This window comes from Mirounga angustirostris, unplaced genomic scaffold (genome assembly GCF_029215605.1).
Source record: "Mirounga angustirostris isolate CCGP_5_RB_7025 unplaced genomic scaffold, mMirAng1.0.hap1 SCAF_6, whole genome shotgun sequence".
NCBI lineage: Eukaryota > Metazoa > Chordata > Mammalia > Carnivora > Phocidae > Mirounga > Mirounga angustirostris.
The window spans coordinates 40974313-40997782 of NW_026991714.1; the positions used below are offsets into that span (position 1 = coordinate 40974313).

At 34.8% G+C, this 23470-nt stretch overlaps 1 protein-coding gene across 1 annotated transcript in view; it reads right to left on the bottom strand.

Annotated features, from left to right (window-relative positions):
* Positions 1–23470, bottom strand: part of ACBD6 (acyl-CoA binding domain containing 6) — a 218702-nt gene that overhangs the window by 130965 nt on the left and 64267 nt on the right. Inside the window, 2 exon segments of the mRNA XM_064594185.1 lie at positions 422–527; positions 15612–15694. Of these exon segments, the coding sequence (XP_064450255.1) occupies positions 422–527; positions 15612–15694 (189 nt within the window).

Below are 23470 nucleotides of genomic sequence, written 5' to 3' on the forward strand. Positions count from 1 at the left end.
AAAAAAAGAAAAAGAATGGATTTATCAAAATTCGGACACATTGTTTTCTAGAAATATATTCACTGAGCAAAGGACAATATACCTGTTTAAAGTATAATGAAAGAAGACACTAAAACTATTTATAAATATTTTCATATTACCTATAGATTTCATTTATTAGGCTAACAGTCTCTCCCTTTATTGTGAAGAAACAGAAGTTATTCCACTGCAGCAAGTTCCAGCTAGTAATTTACACAACATAAACGGATGGATACATACATAAAAAGTATCTTAACTGGGTAACACTATCTCATATAGATATTCTGATACAATCTTAACCATACTATACTTTGAGCTGTAGTTCATAGGCCATTTTGAAAAAAAGCACTGGGGCAGAATAACAAAGCATAAGAAAATAATTAACAAGGCATGTTTTCCATACCTCTTCATCTTTCATATTCACATCCACATTTTTCGATTTGATGACTTTGGTTACATGGTCAATGTTGTTTTCCCTGCAGTAATCAAATATGTTTTTGTCTTCTTCCCTAATTAGAGTAAAAATAAAAAGTGTTTGTCTTACTAGGTAATACATAAAAGTTACATATTTTTATCACAACCCGTTTACTGCTAACAAACATCAATGGAATTTGTTTTCATAAAGAATTTTACATGAACAATAATGGATTTTCCATAAGACATAATATATCCAAAATCTAAAGACTAAAGTTCTTAGCAACTATAATAGGGAAAAGCTTCATCTGCTTTAACAAGTTTCACTGGTACACTGATATAACACCTTGAGTAGATTTTCTCAGCCCTCTTCCTCCCCCCAGTTCCTTTTACACACTGACAGGCACAGATGTCCTGACTCAATTTTCAATAGCAGCACTGCAATAACGAGGTTATTTGCTATTGTCTATACAGAGGTTTCAAAAGATCAGGGCACAGCTTACTACTTGTCTTACAGGATAACATAATAAGTTGATTGCTACCCAAGTTTAAAATAGTGTGTGTGTGTGTGTGTGTGTATACACACACACATATATACATACATACACATATACACTAATGTAATTTTCTTAAAAACAGAAAGCAATTTTCTTAAGGGAAAGATAGAGCATCACAAAATTCAGAAATCTTTCATGAAATATTAGAAACAAAGACCAGGAACAAAAACTGGGAAGCATATTATACCCAGCACCATTCTAAGTATATTGGTGGACTACATTCATTCACGCTTTTCCAACAACTTCACAAAGAAACAGGTAAAGAGAGATTATATGACCTGCCAAATGGCATCACATTTATCACAGGTAAAACAAGAGCTAGAACTCACTCAGATCAACTGATTTTGTATATAGTACATTTTTCTATCATATCAAGCCACATCTCGACTAGTCAGCTAGTCTATTCTAGAATCTAATGCAGAAGTTCTTAACATGAGGTCTATGAGTTCTCAAAAATAGTATACAGAATTGTGTAAATGTATGTGCATTTTTCTGAGTGTGTTGCATGTATGTGGGAGTATGGGAGCTTCAATGAAGAGTCTCAAAAAAAACAGTAATTCCCAAAAAGATCAGTAATTTGGAATATTATCAAAGAAACCGTTCTATATGTGGACTACATCTTCTGGACAGGCATAAAAGAATGCAATTTGAGTTCCAAAAATTATACTAGTATGTTTTATAACCTGCAGGGCCATAGCTTCCATTCATCAGAAATGAAAGCTATTGGCCTTAGGGGTCCTTCTTTTTTTTTTTTAAGTTTTTTTTTTTTTTTTTTTTTTTTTTTTTTTTTAATTTGAGACAGAGAGAATGAGAGACAGAGAGCATGAGAGGGAGGAGGGTCAGAGGGAGAAGCAGACTCCCTGCCGAGCAGGGAGCCTGATGCGGGACTCGATCCAGGGACTCCAGGATCATGACCTGAGCCGAAGGCAGTTGCTTAACCAACTGAGCCACCCAGGCACCCCAGGAGTCCTTCTATCTTAAAAGCCAATTTAAATACCTTATACCTTATAAAAAGCTATTTTCACTCAGAGGTAATTAACTTAAAACACCCCACTTTGGCATTAACCATCTAAGCTTTCCTTATGCGTGTGGTGTATTTAATTGAGCACCTACACATGCAAGACACTGGGCAAGATTCTGTTGATGATGTAAGGATAAACAAGAAACTTTATGTTCAATACATGTACAGTACAGTTGGGATGAGAAAAAAATATATATGATTAACATAAAGTAAAGATGGATCTTTAAAAAGGCCTATAAGAGTACAGAGTTCAGCTGGAAAAAATGAGGTAGACTTCCAAGAAGAAACAGGTTTAAAAGGAATGTGAAAAGGTCATTTTGCTGAGGAGAAAATGCTCTTCCAGATCACTTACTCTGAAAGAAAACAGAGAAGTCTGAGAATGGACAAGTATGACTTTTAAAATTAAGGCTGTATGTAATACCACTTTAGCTATACCTAACTCTCACAAAAAACACTGTTTCTGTGAAAGTGTATTAAAAATTCTGACTTGGGAATAATAGGGACCCTTTATTTTCATCCAATCCAGTAAGAAAGGCCCCTCTAATTTAAGAGGCAGCAACTCTAACTGCAAGAGAAAGGACTGTATCATTTTGAATTGTAACAAAAAATGCACTATTCCCCAGTTGTTTTAAACTTGAAATCAATGGAGAATTGGTGGTGGGGCACAGAAAGGAAGGTAAAGAGGATCCTTTGGATACAGGTTACCCTTACCCAGTAATGAGTAAGGGTCATTCATAGATGGGGAGGACACTTCTCAATCTATGAGGTCTTTCTTCCTGAATCCCAAATGTGTATATATACTTAGGCCTTAACCAGTGAAAGAGTAAATACAGTACAAACTTACTTAAATTTTTATTTAATATATTTCATATTTTCAATGTGTATTATGCATCACTTATATAAATTATTTTTATTTGGGCATATGAATATTTTGGAGGGCAGGGGCATTTTTTTCATCTGAATACCAGTTCATCATCTGTTGTTTATCACCATTAAATACGTCAGGCACATAGAGGACTTTCAAAATGCTGCTTATGGGTACAATATACAATGTAAATTAAGTATAAAAAAGAAATTCAGTAAAATCACCACAAATGTGCCACAAAGCTAAGTGACTAAGACAAAAAAGAAAAATAAGTGATACTCTTAAGTTTAGTTGCTAAGTTATCCCCACTCCAAGACTGACTCTAGTACCTGCCAGCAACCAAGCTGTCTTTATACAATGTCACCACCTAGTGTCCAAAATGGAGAAACATCTGGAGCAACATCTTTCCACATCTCTTGCCTCCAACAAGATTATGTACAATTTACAAATCTAATTCTCTTTTCCTGTCTACATTCCCCTGTTAATACAGCATTCTGTAGGAAATCTTTCCCTCTATAACCATACTTACCTTAAATAAAACGTGCAAATGAATTCAACCATTACCAAATACAGTAGAGCTTAAACAAATGTTAGTGCTCTTTCACATCTTCTCACTTTATCTTCCTTTCTCTTACAATTTTTAGCCAATTATCTCTCTCCCTCTCTTTGCTGAATTTGAGTGATAAAATTACCATATCCATTCTCTATGGATAAGCAAGAGTTACGACCAAGATACTATCTTCAAAGATATCCCACATTATCCCTAGCAAAAGACAGTCTATCTCTCTACTCCAAATTTTCTGAAATTGACAGAAAATACAATTGTATATCTGAAGGGGAAAAAAAACGCACTGGTTTTCTTTGAAATTCTTTTGAAATATGAGGACACATCCTTATGGAAGAGAGGAGTGGTGTTAAGTATGGCTGTCATTCATCAACCACAGGAAGAACAGATCCTTGCATACTCCTAAAAATGTTATCTGTACCACTTTCAATGAAGATTGTATTTTCCTATCAAAAGAGTATTTCAAACAAGCTTCACAGCAAGGCACCTAGAGTCCATTAGCTACTATTTCACCTCTTTTGTAGAATTAAGAAAAAATGCTTTTATGGGACTAGCTCAGAGAGATACATTCAATAAATATTTCAATTTATATATTAAACTCTCAATCAGAAAAAAAATAGTATGCCAGTAAATAGACAATGAAAAAATTCTTTACTGAATGAAAGAAAATACAAAATAGAGTAAGCCAATACTTACACAAATATAAACACATATAATTCCTCAAACTAAGAAATGTGTACCTTTGTGCTCTGTGGAGGTACACAAAGACCTTTAAAGGGATATGCAGGTATGAAAAACTTGAGTTAGAAAAAAAATTAAAATTTTAAGTGAATCAATTTTCAGCTCAACTTGTAAATAAATGCATTTTTTTTCCCTTAACTGATCTACCTGGAGAGACTCCTGTGGTAACTATCTCATCACCATTGTCCTTTTCAAATTTTCCTCTGTTCTGATCACTCCCCTCCTAGGTTATATCAGAAAGGCATATGCCTCTCTCCTTATTATGCAATACTTCTAAGAAATATAAAAAAAAAAAAAGACTTTGCTAAGACTTAGCAAATGACTATTAATTAAACCTGTTACTCTTTTGCTTAGAAATGCTCTGTAACTAATATACTAGGAAAGGTTTAGGGGGAAAAAAAAATCAATCCTAGGTTGACTATCCCAAGATATAAAACCTTCCTTGGTACCAAACAAAGGGACAATTCTCGTTAAAAACTGGTGTTGGGAAATATTCTATAGCTAAGGTTAGAGGATGGAAGAGCTGAAATAAAACACAACAGACTTGATACTCTGTCTCATTTTAATAAAAAAAAAATTCATTTGTTAAACTATTTCTAAAAGCCTCATTCATCTCATTAAGATACATTTTCAATTAAATTTTACTTATGTTTAATAATTACTTAACAATATTTATGATGTATGTTGATCAGCTGTATAGAAACAATAACAATGATAACTCAAATGGGAAAAGATTTAATGCATAAAGTTTTGGGTTATAGAAAATTAAATTTAAAGAAGTCCAACTTACATATTTTTGTTACAGAGAATTATGATTGTATGATAAGATTACACAAAATATATTACTTTAAAATAAAATTGTGTGGGAGAAGTAGAATAAAAGGAGAAAAAGGAATGATGTAAAATTTCTGTTAAAGACCTTGTTCATGTATTTTTTTTTAAGATTTATTTATTTAGAGAGAGACCGTGAGTGGGGGAGGGGCAGAGGGAGAGAGAAACTCAAGCAGACTTCGCGCTGGGCATGGAGCCTGACAAGTGGTTCAATCTCACGACCCTGGGATCACAACTTGAGCAGAAACCAAGAGTCGGATGCTTAACCGACTAACCACCCAGGAACCCCTTGTTCATGTATTTTTAAATCAAGATCAGGATTTTATTTTATTTTTTTAAAGATTTTATTTATTTATTTGACAGAGACACAGCGAGAGAGGGAACACAAGCAGGGGGAGTAGGAGAGGGAGAAGCAGGCTTCCCTGAGGAGCAGGGAGCCCGATGCGGGGCTCGATCCCAGGACCCTGGGATCATGACCTGAGCCAAAGGCTGACACTTAACGACTGAGCCACCCAGGTGCCCCAAGATCAGGATTTTATTTTAGTTAAACTTTTTATTTTGAGACGACTAAAGATTCACATGCAACTATAAGAAATAATACAGAGAGATCTTGCATACCATTTTCCCAGTTTCTCTCAATGGTAGTATATTTATGTATTTTAAAAAATGGATTATCATTGAGAGTATTTAGATTCATCTAAAAGATTTAAAATATCATTATTTATAAAATACCAGAAATTATGCTCTTTGTAATATACTTAAACTTTTAAATAAGAATTTTAGATGTTATCATAAGATTTTAAAGGAGAATATAGTCTTCCAAAATTCTCTTAGGGAGTACAATAGCAAAAAGTTGCTTTGAGTGTCAAACTAGCCCAATATTCTATAAAGTAGAGGCCCAAAATAAGGAGTGGACTAATCAACTAAGGATGGTCAAATAAAAGCACTACAGAAGAGCTGACATTATAGGCTAGCTTTGAAGAATGAACTGACCACCCAGCTGGGTTACTGAAGAATAGAAAGAAGAATATTCCAAAGAATAGAAAGAAAAGGAAAAGCATCAACAAAAAGAAGTGCTCAAGGGACCTAGCTATGGTAGGGTGTTGGGAAATAAATGAGAGATACCAGATACAGATCCAAAGAGCTACTTGATTCAGACACTAACCTCAGCATATCTAAAACAAACAGAAAACCCTGAAAAAGCAACTATCCTCAAGTAGGAGGTATGATTAGCAAATGAACCATAGTAGGGGGAAAAGTCAGTGAGGCCAATTATGAACTGTGACCAAAAGAATTAATTTGAGACAAAAAAAAAAAAAAAGCATTCTGAGGTATCTCTCTACTGGGAGACAGTTTGTTCAAGAGGCCTCAATTAGGACCTTGGCTAAAGCAACTCTCAGAAAATGGTTCACCTTCTATTCACATATTCACAAATAGTCATCTAACTATTAATCTGTCTGGGTTCCTCAATACTCAGACCGAGGGTATGCAGGGTACCTAAGCACTTGTCTCACTACAAAGATACAGCCTTTGGTATTTTAGTTTACACCTCAGTTTCAAATGAGTTTTATTATTGCTACTCTGTCCCTGGAGTATGTATCTTTTTCTAGATCTTTGAGATTGAAGAATGAACATAAATTCACAGAAAAGACACTGTGAAGCTCTTTAGGAGCCAGTCTTTCTAAAATGAAAGCCTGTTGGCTGTCTTACAAAATTCAGGAGTACTGTTGCTGAATACTACTTCTTTGCAGGAATTTAAGTTCCTAATTTATTTGACAAATGTATGGTCAGAGGTTGTTAATCTGGGGGGGCGCCCGGGTGGAGCAGTCAGTTATGCATCCAACTCTTGGTTTTGGCTCAGGTCGTGATCTCAGGGCCGTGAGGTCGAGCCCCACATCAGGCTCTACACTCAGTGTGGAGTCTGCTTAAGATTCTCTCCCTCCTCCTCTGCCTCTCCCTCCCAAGCTCTCTCTCTCCCTCTCTAAAATAAATAAATAAATCTTAAAAAAAAAAATTGTCAATCTGAAAGGTAAAGACTCGTTATTCTGTCCAAATACAATGTAAGGAAATAATGATGTCATCTCACTGATCTCATTTTGACTAGATTACCAACATTCTATCATTGTATGACAAATACAAAGCCCAAAGTCTAATGCTGATTCTTTTTTATACAACCTTTATGTATGTTTTATATGTAAATGTATAATCTTTATTTTATATGTATCTATATATAACCTTTGATATGACTAAACTATCAATACTTTGGGAGCTGAGATAAAATGTCTACATAGAAATTAAGATACTCTGTATTTTAAAAAAAAGCATGTTTTAACTTAACAAATATAAAAAAAAATTATATAAGCATATTTTAATTTTGCTTACAGTTGCCTTTCTCCTGAACAGGAAAAATTTGTTCTTACTCAAAGGTTTTTGGCAAAGCTGGTGTAAGGCTTATTTGGGAGAAGGAAATAGGTAAAGTCAGCTCCTAACTGAAGAATTAAATAGAGCTGTCATACCTAGCACATCAAAAATCCCCACTTTTAATTAATATCTAATTAAAATTTTGGATATTAAATTTCACCTTGTAAAACACTGTTTTCGAATCTCAATCTTACAAAGACCATAAATGAGAATCTATACTATGATCTTCCAGGTAAAATCTTGTAAATAGTACATCTTTTTTGAGATACTTTGGTCATATGCCCTTGAGAAGGCAAACAATGCTGGGGCAGTAACTATGCTCAAGAAGCCTAGCATTCAGATCAAGGCACTTAAGAAAGTGCTTTTGTTGTTGTTGCTGTTTGTAGTGTTGTTCTTAAAATAATTCCTGAAATCCTAACTGGCAAAAAAGACCTTTAGAAATTGATCATTAAGTTACCATATTTCCTTGATTCTAAAACACAATTTTTTTCATATTTTAACATTTCTGATGAATCTTATTTTTTTTTTAAAGATTTTATTTTATTTATTTGAGAGAGACTGAGATAGAGAGAGCATGAGAGGGGGGAGGGTCAGAGGCAGAGGGAGAAGCAGACTCCCCACTGAGCAGGGAGCCAATGCGGGACTCGATCCCGGGACTCCAGGATCATGACCTGAGCCAAAGGCAGTCGCTTAACCAACTGAGCCACCCAGGCGCCCCTCTGATGAATCTTATAATCTGTAACACCTTACAATTAATTAGCAGCATCTTTTTCTTAATGGTATTTAAATAACGGTATTCTAAAACCAGGGGTGTTTTAGAGTCAATGAAGAAATAAAGTAGGTTCAAAATACACAGTGCCAAATGGACAACTGAATGACTGAAAGAATTTATATACATTGAATCATAATCCTCCCACTCAGAGTGCTACTATATCTGCAACTGGTTTCAACAAGTTAGTTTTCCCTCTTCCTGTTATGCAGTAATGGCAATGTCTTCTCCACCAAATTGTAACTATTTTCAACTGGGTTATATGTATAGCATACTTAATTCTATGTCTAGAAAATTTATTTATTTATTTATTTATTTATTTTTAAGATTTTACTCATTTGACAGAAAAATGAGTGGGGAGTGGAGGGGCAAAGGGAGAAGCCAACTCCCCACTGAGCAGGGAGCCTGATGCAGGGCTCAATCCCAGGACCCTGAGATCATGACCTGAGCCGAAGGCAGACACTCATCCTACTGAGCCACCCAGGCACCCCTAGAAAATTCTTAAAAGCCTCAAATAAAAAGTTTTATTTCTTATCTTATTTATGTTGTTAATATGCTGTTAATGTATTTTTCTCACATTTTTGCAAGGAAGCAATAACAAAGGAAAGATCAATATCCCAAGTACTTCTTGTATATAACTTGTTATTCTGGAAAAGTTATCTAGCCATAATTTATAGACAGTAGTTACTAAAAATGCATTTTTACCTCTTAAAACCTGCTTAACTCTAAAATAGTTGACTGAAAATTTCTGATACTTTAAATACCTGTACGAAAAAATGTATTTCAATTCTGATCAATCCCTGGAAAACCAGTGGCCACATCAGAAAAATCTATAGAAACTCTTGGCTAACAGGTTCTATAGAGCCGAGATACATTTTCAAACATTAAGGTAAGTCTAAAATCAATAAATTCAATTAATCCAAAAGAAGCATCACCATCAGTATACTGATAAATGAAAGACTATAGTTTCTAATTTTACCAGTAAAGCAAATTTTAAAAAACACTAGATGGAAGAAAAGGGATTTAAAAGTTTAAATGGAAAATATGCATTATGTTCATGTAATAACAACTATCGAAATTACTTTCACTAGTTGCAGAACACAAGGATTCCTTAACCATCTCAGGAGCAGTATAGTATAGCAACAGCAGAGTACTAATCATGTGACCCTGGGCAAGTAACCTCACCTCTCTGAGTCTCAGTTTCCTCATCTGTAAAATAGGGATATTAATACCTACATCTCATAGTATCATTCTGAAGATTAAGTGAAATAATATATATAACACATGCAGTATGGTAACGAGCATATAATTAATGGTCAATAAATGTTAGTTGGTATTATTACCTTAAGATTTCAATATATGTTGTATGCTGGGTCCTTCCTCATATACCCTTATATAACATTATCAATTAATTCATCTAACAACTATTAATTGGACCTCTAAGGAAATAAAAATAAGCCAATGTGGATGGAACGGCGTCAATAAGGGGGAGGTGAGGGGAAAACGGCATTAGATAAGATGATGAGGGGCCCTGTGAGACATGTTAAGGAATTTTAGATTTTATCCTAAGTGCTATGAGAAACCATTAAAGAGCTTTAAGCAGGAGAGTGATATGATGATATGAGTTATAAATCCGGAGGAAACAGCAAAGGAAGAAGGAATCCATTCTGTACTGTCCTGGCCAAGAGATGATGATTGTTTAAGAGCAGTGACAGTATTGTCAAAGGCATGATAGTGGTGATAATGAAAACTAGATGAATTTGGATTATTGTGGAACATGAAGAAACAGAATTTCTGATATATTAGGAATGAGGGGGAGAGAGAGCGTAGACCAATGTGACATAAGAGACCCAGGAACGACATACTTTACATAAAATACTGGTAAAATACTTACATAACATTTTATATTGGGTAAAATTTATAAATAAAACCATGTAATTAATGTTATAATGCCTTTTTCACACAGAATTCCAACTTCGACAAACACCAAGCATTTATTACCATATACAATGCAATCAGCAAAATTCTCATAAATTGAAAGGCAATGAAATGAACCAAAATTGCTTGCTTTCAGTATTGAGAGAACAGCTGATAATAATTAAATGAGAGTTAAGAAGATGACTTACAATTCTAGCATCTTTGCTGAACTTTTAAAATATCTTCCTTTAAGTATGTCTGTAAAGCATTTTAACAGAGGAAAACATTTATTTATATTATGTATAATATATACATACCTTTTATTATAATGGATAGAGTGTACCATAACTTTATGTATCTATATGTGCACACACACAAACATACACTAAAAACTTTGTAAATGAGTCTAAGTGTCTAGCATTTCACAGATACTATATAGTGATAAGGATAAGATTAGAGAGGCAGACAGAAAAGAGACAACAAGGTGAGGAAAAGGAAGAGGGGGAAGAAAAAAGAAAGAAGAAAAGGAGAGAGGAGGAGAGGATGATGGTTTTTGCTGAGGAATGACCCCTTGGTCAGAAAGGGCTGTTGATCTACAAACAGGTGGATCTACCTAGATGCTTGGTTGGCATCATGACACTGAGCACACAGGAGCTAAATAAAGCACGTAAAAAAAGGGTGGATATGAGAGCCAGGAGACTCTTACAACAGTTACTGTTTATGGCAAGACCTGCTTGTCCCAAGGGACCCATTTTCACATAATCTATAATTATCTCTTCGCTTTAATCGCCTTGTCATTCCTAAGGCTCTCCTGGGCACTGGAAGAGGAAAAGCTCATTAACTAAACCTTTTCTCCTCTCTCCAGCCACCCATGGCTTTTAATTGCTTGGTGTGTTATTATCTAGGAGTGCAACTGGGATCATTTTCATAAGAAAGGGAGGTAGAGAGGAGGAAGGGAGCCATGAGTCCCTGAGGTATGCACCACAGAAAAACCTTTGCTTTCTCAATTATTTATGCCAGCTGAGGTTTTACAGGCTGAATAAATCCATAACTCAAGTTCATTCTGAGCAGTCAGATTCTCAAGGGGGAGTTGCCCACTTGCCTATACACACTTGTGTAGTCCTCAAAGAATAACCAGAATGTAACAAGACATATGTCATCCAATTTATCACCTATCACCAAAGTGTTAACACAGTGTTGATCATGGGCAACACAGTGAAATAGGAAAGCATTTCACTACTACCAGCCAAACAGATGTAGGGAAGCAGGATAATCTTTCTGGTGCTGAGAAAAGCGGTATCAATGGTACAGTAGTATCCCAGAACGACTTAGCCAATTGAAAGCAAAAAAATCCAAATATTCAAATTTTAAAATTAAAATATGTATAACACATACTCTTGAAACTTTGGAGTCTTACATGGATTTGTCCAAACAGATGGCTATCTAACAATGTGAAGCTTTGAATAAATAACTGAATGGAATTTTATACCGTCTGATTTTATAAATCACTTAATAAAACAATATATGTAGCTTTTTCTCCAATTACACCTCTTTCAGGAAAATTTTAGAGTACAATTTATGTGTAAGGGATAAGCTTTTACACTTTCATTCCAGTTCATATTTTTACCAAAAATACAAAATTAAAGCATAATCACTTTCATTGTAGTTTATTATATTTATATTATGCCACTTCATAATCAGAACTAAAGAGCAGCCAATCAAAAGATATTTATAAAATATTTTCAAAATCCAATGTTGTTTAAAAATTTTTAACTTTATAAGTCAATGATGAAAGCATCTCTTTAAAATTCTACAGGCTTTTGTGTCTGACCACAGCAGTGACCTCTGGTATTTTCTGCCAAAACAGTTCATTTGTCTCACAGAACAACTAATCAATTCCAGAGCCCATCAATCATCTTAGTTGTATGCTGGTCTGGTCTTGCTTAGAGAAGGTCCAGATGGCTGCCTGTCTAAGTGGGATTAATAAAATTCTGATAGATTACATAGCATCAAACTACAAAATATAACAGGGAAGACCAAATCTTATTGCAGGGTAGACTGGACACTGTACATGCTTCATTTATTGTATTTTTAATTCTTGCCCTAATTTCTCAGTTTATGTGTCAACTTCTAGATAAAACCTTCTAAGCATACAAGTCACCAAAAGTGATTTCTTGTTAAGTGAGTCAGTATATGTAGTGCAGAAGCATTTGACTCTTTGCAAAGCCCTATGCTTATTAATCAGAGCTTTTTCTGCCCATCTGCAGTATAAATGAAACACATCTGATCTTAAGATTAGAGCAACTGTCTGTGAGTTCAAAGATTTGTCACTCTTTTGTTTCTATAGTTCCAAACATAGATTCTAATAGTACTGGCTCTTCCTTTCTTATTTTCCATTTTCTCTTGCAAAAGCAAAAAACCTGTACTTAAATTCTAGAACCAGACCAACATGTGATTTTAGCTCCTAACATAAGCCCTGTGCTCTGGGTCCCTGCTGTGGGAGTTCTGTGTTGAATAACAATACTAATAAAAGTTCACAGTTACATAGTAACTTATTTTGTGCTAGATACTATTCTAGGATGCCTGTGTATACTATTCATATGATCCACCTAAGTGTCATATAAGAAAGGTAATATAATTACCCCCATTTTGCAAATAAAGTAACTTGTCTATGGTCACAGAGCTAGTTAAGTGGTGGAACCAACATTTGAATGCTGGCAGTTTGGCTTCATAGTATTTTATATTAATTAGCCTCACACTACATCTCCTCCATTACACTACAGAACAATTAACCAGCTTCATAATGAAAAACTGGTGTCAGGGGGTACTGGGGTGGCTCAGTCAGTTAAGCAGCCGACTCTTGATTTCGGCTCAGGTCATGATCTCAGGGTTGTAAGATCCAGACCCGCATCAAGCCCCACGTTGGGCTCTGCGCTTATCACGGAGTTGGCTTGTCCCTCTCCTGCCCCTCCCCTCCTCTCTAAAATAAATAAAATCTTTAAAAAAATTGGTGTCAGGGCTCTAGAATATTAACACAGAGATCTGTACCTATAACATTATATTGTCACTTTCTGTGACAGAGTAGAAATAAGGGTCAGAACCAAAACAGGCTCAGAATTGGCCCCAGTGGCCCTTGGCTCAAGCACATTTACAATAGAACAAAAATGGGCCTTACCTTATCACCTACAATGCACATTAGTCAGGAAAGCTGCCAGAACAATGGAGCCCAAGCCTTATTAAATGAGTTTATTAGATACTGATTTTCCTGATCTTTAAAAATTAAAAAAAATTTAGAAGACTATATATATTAAAATACCCAAAACAAACCTTCAATATACTTTTTTAGGGGCTCCTGGGAGGCACAGTTGGTTAACCATCCGACTCTTGATTTCAGCTCAGGTCATGAGATCAAGTCCCGGTCAGGCTCCATGCTGAGCATGTGGAACCTGCTTGGGATTCTCTCCCTTTCCTTCTGCCCTTCCTGCTCATGCTCTCTCTCCCCCTCTCTAAAGTAAGTAAAGAAATAAATACAAAATACTTTTTTAGTGTTCTTTTTAAAAACATTGGTTCTACAGAACTTTTCCTTTCACCTAAGTTTACCATTTAACCTTTCTAAAGCTCTAAAACCTGTCACTTTCACCTCAGCTGAACTTAATTCTGCCAAGAAACTGCAATTAACATCAGTTAAAGCACAACTTCCTCTTGGAAAAATAAAACACCAGGTATATTTCACCTAAGTACAAGCAAAATTTGATTACATAAACGTCAACAAATAGCCTATATTCATTGTTGCAACTGCATTCTTATACTTCAGAAACAATAGGGATCATATCTGATCCTTTACTGAAATAATCCAACATTTCAGTTTAATTTTTATCATGATCTAGTTTATTATAATGGAATTCAGTTTAATTACAAAATGGTTTCTTGAATATAAGAAAATGACTAAGTGCTGTGATTTCTGATTTGCTATTAATAATGGCAAAATTAATGTTTGTAATAGTTAAAAGGCTTTCAGTGGTTCACATTCATGTTTCCTGTTTCATATCTTAATAATATGTTCCAGAATATATAAGAAGGCTAAAATTTAGATAACTTAAAAAAATAAGGCCAAGACAAAAAAATCTTAGAAGAATGTGTCACATGACTTTAAAGCAGACAAAATCCTTTTCCTGATTTTCACATAGTGCTGAAATATTATCAAAGAAATTTTATACATAACATATAAAATGTAAGATCCTTGTTAAATAATACAAGATGACCATTAAGAATTTTTAAAATTGTGGTTAAAAAAACCCCACATAACATACCATTTTAATCATTTCTAAGTGTACAGTTCAGTAATGTTATTCACATTGTTGTACAACCAATCCCCAGAAATTTTTATCTTGCAAAATTGAAACTCTACACCCATTAAATAACAACTCCTCATTTCCCACTTCCTCCAGCTCCTGACAACTGCCATTCTACTTTTTGTTTCTATGAATTTGACTACTCTTGATACCTCCATATAAGAGGAATCATACTGTATTTATCTTTTTATGAATGGCTTATTTCACTTAGCATAATGTCCTTAAGGTTCATCCATGTTCTATAGCCTGTGTCAGAGTTTCCTTCCTTTTTGAGACTGAATAAGATTCTATTATATGTATATATACCACATTTTGTTTATCCATTCTTCTGTCGATGGACATTTGGGTGGCTTCCACCTCTTGGCTATTATGAATAGTGCTGCTATGAACATGGGTGTGCAAATAGGTCTTTGAGATCCTGTTTTCAATTCTTTTGCATATAAAACCAGAAGCTGAATTGCTGGATCATACAGTAATTCTTTAACTTTTTGAGAATCCTCCATAATATTCTCTTTAGTGTACCATTTCATACTCAACATGATTTTTAATCTTTAAAAGAAATAATGCTAATTTCACAATGACAACAAAAAATTTTAAACTTTTTTTTCTAAAAAAAGAACATAAACATATTTAGAAATTGTATAAGCTTCATGGGACTGAATCAACACCTTCCCTTACATACTTCAGTTCAGACTGGAGCCATACTAAAAAAAAAAAAAAAAAAAGGATAATGGCATTTTTATCAGTATTGTGAATAAACCTAAACACAAATATACACACACACACACACACACACACAAAGAAATAAGGTATTCTGAGGAAAACTAACACCAACAACAAAACCCCACAGCTTTAGATTGTGTGAGACAAAAACCTTGCCCTACCAACTACTGATGTGGTGCGAAAAGTTACTATCTGGCACTGACTCAGACACTTACTGATTTCAAAGATAATATACCTAAAAAATTCTTTCCTATTTATTATACTACTAGAGATACCACCAAATTAGTTTCATATTAAGAAAAAGTTCTTCACAGATGGAAGTTTTCAGAATTAAAAATACACACACACACACACACACACGTATATACACATTTAGATGTATGTATCTCTATTATCAAAAACCAGAAGAGAAATTACCTGATGATTTCTTCATGATACAGAGAACTAACAACAGGCCCACCAAAACCAGTATTTGCTTCTTTTCCTTTCTTCTCTGGTGACTGTAGGAGGAAAGAAGGTGAAAAAAAGACACATGCATTAAGGCAGTGTGTATTTAAAATAGTTATAAAATACTACCTTGCTAAGTAATACTAAAGATATGAGGTCCACCATTTTTCTAAGGCCTTAGTAACAATTTCAAGATGCTATCCAAAAGGCAAGATGACCCTCAGGTCATCAAACTAATGGAATGAGTACCGACTAGCAAACCAAAGTCATTTCACTACTGTGCTCTTGAGCCACTAAAGTCCACCATTCCCTTAGCTGATTATAAGATGTCAGCTTTGTTGACTGTGGAAAATATTGATGCTCAATGTAGAAAAATGAAAATGAAATATCAGTATCACTATAATTATCAGATGTAAATGTGATCATGAAAATCATATCTAGTTAGCAAAATTAAAGTTTCCAAATAAGAAAAAAACTAAACTGTAGTAAAACTTCAAACTCAACCATAAAGAAAAATAAGTTAAATAAATAAATAGAAAATAAAAATAAAAATAAATATTTTTAGGTGGCAAGAAGGAAGGAGAGAAGGTGGGAGAGGAAAGGAGGTTATGATCTAAAATAAATGAAAAAAGAAGCAAATTGTTATTGGAAGACTTTCCAAAATCAAATATTCAATAGGCCCTGACCCTCAATATTCTCAAAAAGCAGAAAATTAAGATTAGCAAAAGATGTGAACAGATACCTTACCACAGAAGATACACAGATGGCAAATAAGCAAATGAAAACATGTCCAATATCATACATTGTTACGGAAGTGCAAATTAAAACGGATGATATATTACTACACACCTCTCAGAATGGCTAAAATACAAAAGACTGATAATACCCAATGCTGGTAAAAATGTGAAACCACCAGGAACTCTCATTCATTGCTGGAGGAAATGCAAAATGGAACAGCTATTTTGGAAGATGGTTTGGCAGTTCTTCTAAAACTAAACTAATCTTACATATACATGATCCAGCAATCTTGTTTCTAGGTATTTATCCCCCAAAATTGAAAATTCATATCCACAAAACATCAATGTTTAAAGCAGTGTTGTTGTTTTTATAACTGGCAAAACCTAGAAGCAACCAAGATGTCCTTCAATAGGTGAACAAATAAACAAACTGTGGAACATCTATACAATAGACTATTATTCTCTGATAAAAAGAAATGAGCTGTTCTACATTAAGAAAAATGACAGTAAACAACTAAAATCATTAATTAAAAAGGAGACTTTACAACTGATACCACAGAATTAAAAAAGGATTTTAAGAGACGACTGTGAACAATTATACACCTACGTTATATAACAAGTTGGATAACCTAGAAGAAATGCAAAAATTCCTAGACATATATAACCTACCATGATAAAATTCTTATGCTTAGAATAAGAATAAAAAATCTGAAGAGACCTATAACCATTAAAGAGATTGAATGAGAAATTTAAAATCTCCCAACAAAGAAAAGCCCAGAACTACAAGACTTCACCAAAGAATTTTACCAAACATTTAAAGAATTAACACCAATCCTTCTTAACTCTTCCAAAAAACTGAAAAGGAGGCAACAGGCCTAACCTCATTTGATGAGGTCAGCATTGCCTTGATACCAAAGGCAGACACAGAAACTAGAAGAAAACTACAGAACAGTATCTGAGGAATACTGATGAAAAAATCCTCAACTAAATACTAGCAAATTGAGTACAGCAGTACATTAAAAGGATTATATACCATGACCAAGTGGGATTTATTCCTGTGAACTTAAGAATGGTATGGTTCAACACATGAAAACTGATCAGTGGGATACACCACATCAACAAAATGAAGAAAAACTATGTGATCATCTCAATTGGTACAGAAAAAAGTATTTGACAAAATTCAACACCCTTTCATGATTAAAAAAAAAAAAACCACTCAATAAACTAGAAATAGAAGGAAACTATTTCAACATAATAAAGGCCACATATGAAAGGCCCACAGCTAACCTCATACTCAACAGTAAAAAAAAAAACTGAAAGCTTTTCCTTAAAGATCAGGAGCAAGGCAAGGATGCCTACTCCTAACACTTCTATTCAACACAGTATTGGAAGTCCTAGCCAGAGCAATGAGGCAAAAAAAAAAAAAAAAAAAAAGGTATCCAAATTGGAAAGGAAGAGGTAAAATGATCTCCAATCACAGATGACATGATCTTATACCTAAAGATCCCCTCTACATACACACACAAAGACATACAAGAAACTGATAGAACTAATGAACAAATACAGCAAAGTTGCAGGATACAAATTAACACACTGAAATACGTAATGTCTGAGAGAGAAAGAAATAAGTAAGTTTTCTAATATTAAAAAGTGATCAGTGTTATGGAAAAAATGTGGGGAAGATAATTGCAATTTTAGGGCCTCCCAGAGAAGGTCATTTGAATAAAGACATAAAGGAAGTAAAAAAGTGAGCCTTGCAAATATCTGGGGGAGATTGTTTGATATATAGGAAACAGCTAGTACAAAGGCCCTATGGTGAGGGTATGCTTAGAATGTTAGAAAACTTAAGTGTTCTTTGCTGAAGGCTAATTAATATGTTTTAGGGGGCAAGACTGGGGCAAGAACACAAAGTTGTTCATGAGACAATCAAAGTTTCTGTTGGTGTCATTCACTGCAACTCCCCCTGCTTGTGTTCCCTCTCTCGCTGTGTCTCTCTCTGTCAAATGAATAAAAAATCTTAAAAATAAATAAACAAAATGAAAAAAGTCTTTTATATTTACCCTTTTACCTAAAGAAGTTCCTTTAATATTTATTATAGTGCAGATCAGTCACACTCTTAATGTGAGTGAAATAGGCAATTCAGAAGAAATACCTGTAATCTGCTGGCAATTATTTGCTGTGAAAACACAAACTAGTAATTCAGAGTTACATGTATTTTGGAAAGGGATGAATACAGTTCTTTTTCTTTCTTATTTAATTAATAGCCTTTATTTTTTATTTATTTTTTAAATATTTTATTTATTTGACAGAGAGAGAGAGAGAGAGAGCAAGAGAGGGGACACAAGCAGGGGGAGTGGGAGACGGAGAAGCAGGCTTCCGGTTGAGCAGGGAGCCCGATGTGGGGCTCAATCCCAGGACCCTGGGATCATAACCTGAGCTGAAGGCAGATGCTTAACAACTGACCACCCAGGCGACCCTAATAGCCTTTATTTTTTAGAGCAGTTTCAGTTTATAGAAAACTGAGTGGAAAGTGCAGAAAGTTCCCATATGCTTACCTCCCCCAAATTTTCCCCTATTATTAACATCTTGCATTACTGTGGTTACTGTGGTACACGTTATTAATTGAAGTCCATAGTTTATAGTAGGATTCACTCTTTGTGTTGTAGATGCATTTTGACAGATGTATAATAACACGTATCCACCATTACAGTATCATTTAGAATAGTTTCACTGCCCTAAAAATCTGGTACTTCACCTATTCATCCCTCACTCCCACTGATGCCCTGGCAAATACTGATCTTTCCACAGTCTCCATAGTGTTATCTTTTCCAGAACATCATATAGTTGAATCATACAGTAGATAACATTTCAGATTGGTTTTTTTCACTTAGCAATACGTATGTAAGGTTCCTCCATGTCTTTTCTTGGTTTGATAGCTCATTTCTTTTTTAAATTTTTAATTGTTACACACACACACACACACACACACACACTTTACCACTGTAACCATTTTTAAATATATTGTTCAGTAGTGTTAATTATATTCAACCTCCTCTGGCTCAAAACAAAAGATTTTTCTCCAATCTTCATCATAAGAGCATGGTGGGGCTCTGGGAGGCAAAACAAATAGAAATAGGGGGCTCTCCTAAGACTGGGCCCCCAGGAGCTTTTAACTCTCAAGCCTGACCACTCGGCCTCCAGCAATTCATCTATTATCATTTAAGCCAGTTTATGGCTCAAGCAGCTTCTGCTTCCAGTAAGCTGATCTCAGATGTGATTCTCTGTATTCACCTGTCTATCCAGTTTGAGAAGTGGTAGTTTCCCTACAACCTCAAATCTCGGAAGGATCTAAGAATGGTTCTTGATTTTCAGTTTGGTTGGATTTTTGTTACTGTTGAGGACAGGAGTGATGACTTCCATGTTCTTTTTATTTAGAGCTAAAACTGGAAGTTTGATTATCTTTTAAAGATAGTTTAAAATGAAAAAAGTCGGGGTGCCTGGGTGGCTCAGTCGTTAAGCGTCTGCCTTCGGCTCAGGTCATGATCCCAGGGGTCCTGGGATTGAGCCCCGCATGGGGCTCCCTGCACAGCGGGAAGCCTGCTTCTCCCTCTCCCACTCCCCCTGCTTGTGTTCCCTCTCTCGCTGTGTCTCTCTCTGTCAAATGAATAAAAAATCTTAAAAAAATAAATAAAATGAAAAAAGTCTTTTTTATTTACCCATATATATTTAGCACTTCCAGTTTCTCTTCACTCTTTTATGTAGGTCCAAATTTCCATCTAATATATTTTTCCTTTTACCTAAAGAAGTTCCTTTAATATTTATTATAGTGCAGATCAGTCAGCAATAAATTATCTCTCCTTTTATTTGTGTGGAAGTGTTTATTTTACCCTCACTTTTTTTTGTATTAACATTAGATTCACATAACAAAATTAACCATTTTAAAGTGTACAAGTGAGTGGCATTTAGTACATTCACAATGTTGTACAACTACTACCTCTGTTTAGTCTCCATTTTCATCATCCCAAAAGAAAATCTTAAACCCAATGCAGTCACTCCACTGTTCCTTCTCCCTGAAACCCTGGCAACCACCAATCTGTTTTCAGTTTCCATGGATTCACCCATTCTGGATATTTCATACAAGTGGAATTATTCATTATGTGAACTTTGGTGTCTGGCTTCCTTCATTTAGCATGTTTTTGAGGTTCATCTACATTTTAGCAAATATCATTCATGTATCATGCACTTCATTCCTTTTTATGGTTGAGTAATATTCTACTGTATCTAAATAACCTTTGTTTACCCATTCTCTAGTTGATGGGTATCTGGATTTTGTGTACCTTTTGGCTATTATATTGCTTTCAACATCTGTGTACAGATAGTTGAGTTCCTGTTTTCACTTCTTTTGGGTACATACCCAAGAACAGAATTGCTGGGTCATATGGTAATTCTATGTTTAACTTTTTGAGAAACTATCAAAACTATTTTCCACAGCAGCTGCACCATTTTACATTCCCACTAGCAATGTAAGACGTTTCCAATATCTCCACATAGTTGCCAACATGTTATTATCTGTCTTTTAACTACAGTCATCTCAGTATATGTGAAGCAGTAATCTTGTTGTTTTGATGTGCATTTCCCTAATAACTAATTTCATGTGATTGTGGGCTCTTCTTTTTGGAGAATGTCTATTCAAGTCCTTTGCCCATTTATTAGTTGTTATCTTTTTTCTTGAGTTGTAAAAGTTATTTATGTATTCTGGATACTAGATCTTTATCAGATATACGATTTGCAATTATTTTCTCCCATTCTGTAGGATATCTTTTCAGGTTATTGAGTACTTCTGCAGCAGTAAAGTTTTAAATATTGATCAAGTTCTACTTATCTATTTTTTCTTTGGTTGTGTTTTTGCTGTCATATCTAAGAACCCATGGGCAAATCCAAAATCATGAAGATATATCCCTATGTTTACTTTAAAGAGTTTTAATAATAACTCATTATTTAGATCATTGATCCCTTTTGAGTTAATTTTTGTATATAGTATGAGAAAGGGAACCTTCATGCTTTTGCATGTGGATATCCAGTTGCCTCAGGCATCATTTGTTTAAGAGATTATTCCTTCTCCATTGAATGGTCTTGGAATCCTTATTGAAAATCAATTGATCATAAATATGAGGGTTTATTTATACACTCAGTTCTATTCCACTGCTCCCTATGTTTATCCTTATGCCAATACCACACTGTTTTAATTACTGTAGCTTTGTAGCAAGTTTTGAAATTCAAGTGTGAATTCTCCAATTCTGTTCTTTTTCAATACTATTTTGTTCATTTGGAGCTCTCTGCAATTGCATATGAATTTGAGAATCAGCTCTTTCATTTCTGCAAAAATGGAAGTTAGAATTTTGATAAAGACTGCACTGATTCTGTTGGTCACTTTGGGTAGTACTGCCATCTTAACACTATAATATCTTACAAGCTATGAACATGGGATACCTCTCCATTTATGTACGTCTTTGCTAATTTGTTTCAGCAATGGTTTTTGGTTTTCAGTGTAAAATCTTTCCCCTCCTTGGTTAAAATTATTCCCAGGTATTTATTCTTTTGGATGCTATTATAAATGGATTGTTTCCTTAGTTTCTATTTTGGCATGTTCATTGCTGGTGTATGTCGCTCTTGTATCTTGCAACTTTGCTGAATTTGTCTATTAACTCCAGCAGGTTTTTTGTGAATTCCTTAAATTTTCTATATATAGAATCATGTTGTCTGTCAACAGAAATAGTGTTCCTTTTTCCTTTCCAATTTGGATGCTACTCATTTCTTTTTCTTGTCTAATGGCCCTGACTAGAATTTACAGTACAATGTTGAGTAGCAGTGTTAACAACAAACATCCTTATCTTATTCCTCAACTGAAGAAGAAAGTTTTTTGTCTATTACAATTGCATGTAATGTTACCTATGGGTTTTTATTAATGCCCATTATCATGGTAAGTAAATTTCACCTTCATTTTTTTTTTTTTGAAGATTTTATTTATTTGACAGAGAGAGACACAGCGAGAGAGGGAACACAAGCAGGGGGAGTGGGAGAGGGAGAAGCAGGCTTCCCGCGGAGCTGGGAGCCCGATGCGGGGCTCGATCCCAGGACCCTGCGATCATGACCTGAGCCGAAGGCAGGCGCTTAACGACTGAGCCACCCAGGTGCCCCCACCTTCATTTTTGAAAGCTATTTTAACTGGTATAGAATTAAAATTTGATAGATTTTTTCCTTTTGATGTTGTCCCTATTGGCTTCAGACTTCTGAAAAAGTCTACTGTAGTTCTTACCTTTGTTCCTCTGTATCATGTTTTTTTGGCCTGGATACTTTAATATTTTCTTTTTTTCCCTGGTTTTCAACAATTTGATTACACTATGTCTTGGTATGGTTTTCTTTATGTTTATGCTGCTTAGGATTCATTGAACTTCTTGGATCTATGAATTTATGGCAGTGATTCTCAATTAGGGGAGATGTTTTCTGCCTCCCATCCTTGCTCGAAGATATCTGGCAACCGTCTGGGGCAATTTTTGCTAGTCTCAAGTGGGTGGTCCAATTGGCATCTAGTGAGTAGAGTCCAGAGATGCTGCTAGACATCTTACAATGCACAGGACAGCCCTCTACAACAAAGAATTACCCAGCCCTAAATGTCAATGGTGCAAAGACTGAAAAACTTTGGTTTATAGTTTTCATCAAATGTTTAAAATTTCAGCCAACATTTATTAATTTTTTTCTATCTTTTCCTCTGTCTCTTGCTTTTTTTTCTCTTCTTTCTGGGACTCCAATTATATACATGCTACATTGTTTGATATTTTCCCACAGTTCACTGGAGCTCTGTTCATTTTTTATTCAGTCTTTTTATGCTCCGTGCTTCATTTTTATTAGGCTCACTTGCTACATCTTCACGTTCACTGATCTTTTCTTATATAATGTCTGATCTGCTATTAATCCCATTCAGTATATTTTTCATTTTAGATATTATTTTCCTTCATCTCTAGAAGTTCCATTTGGGTCTTTCTGAATCTTCCATTTCTCTCTCCATTATGTTCATATGTTTTCGACTTTTTT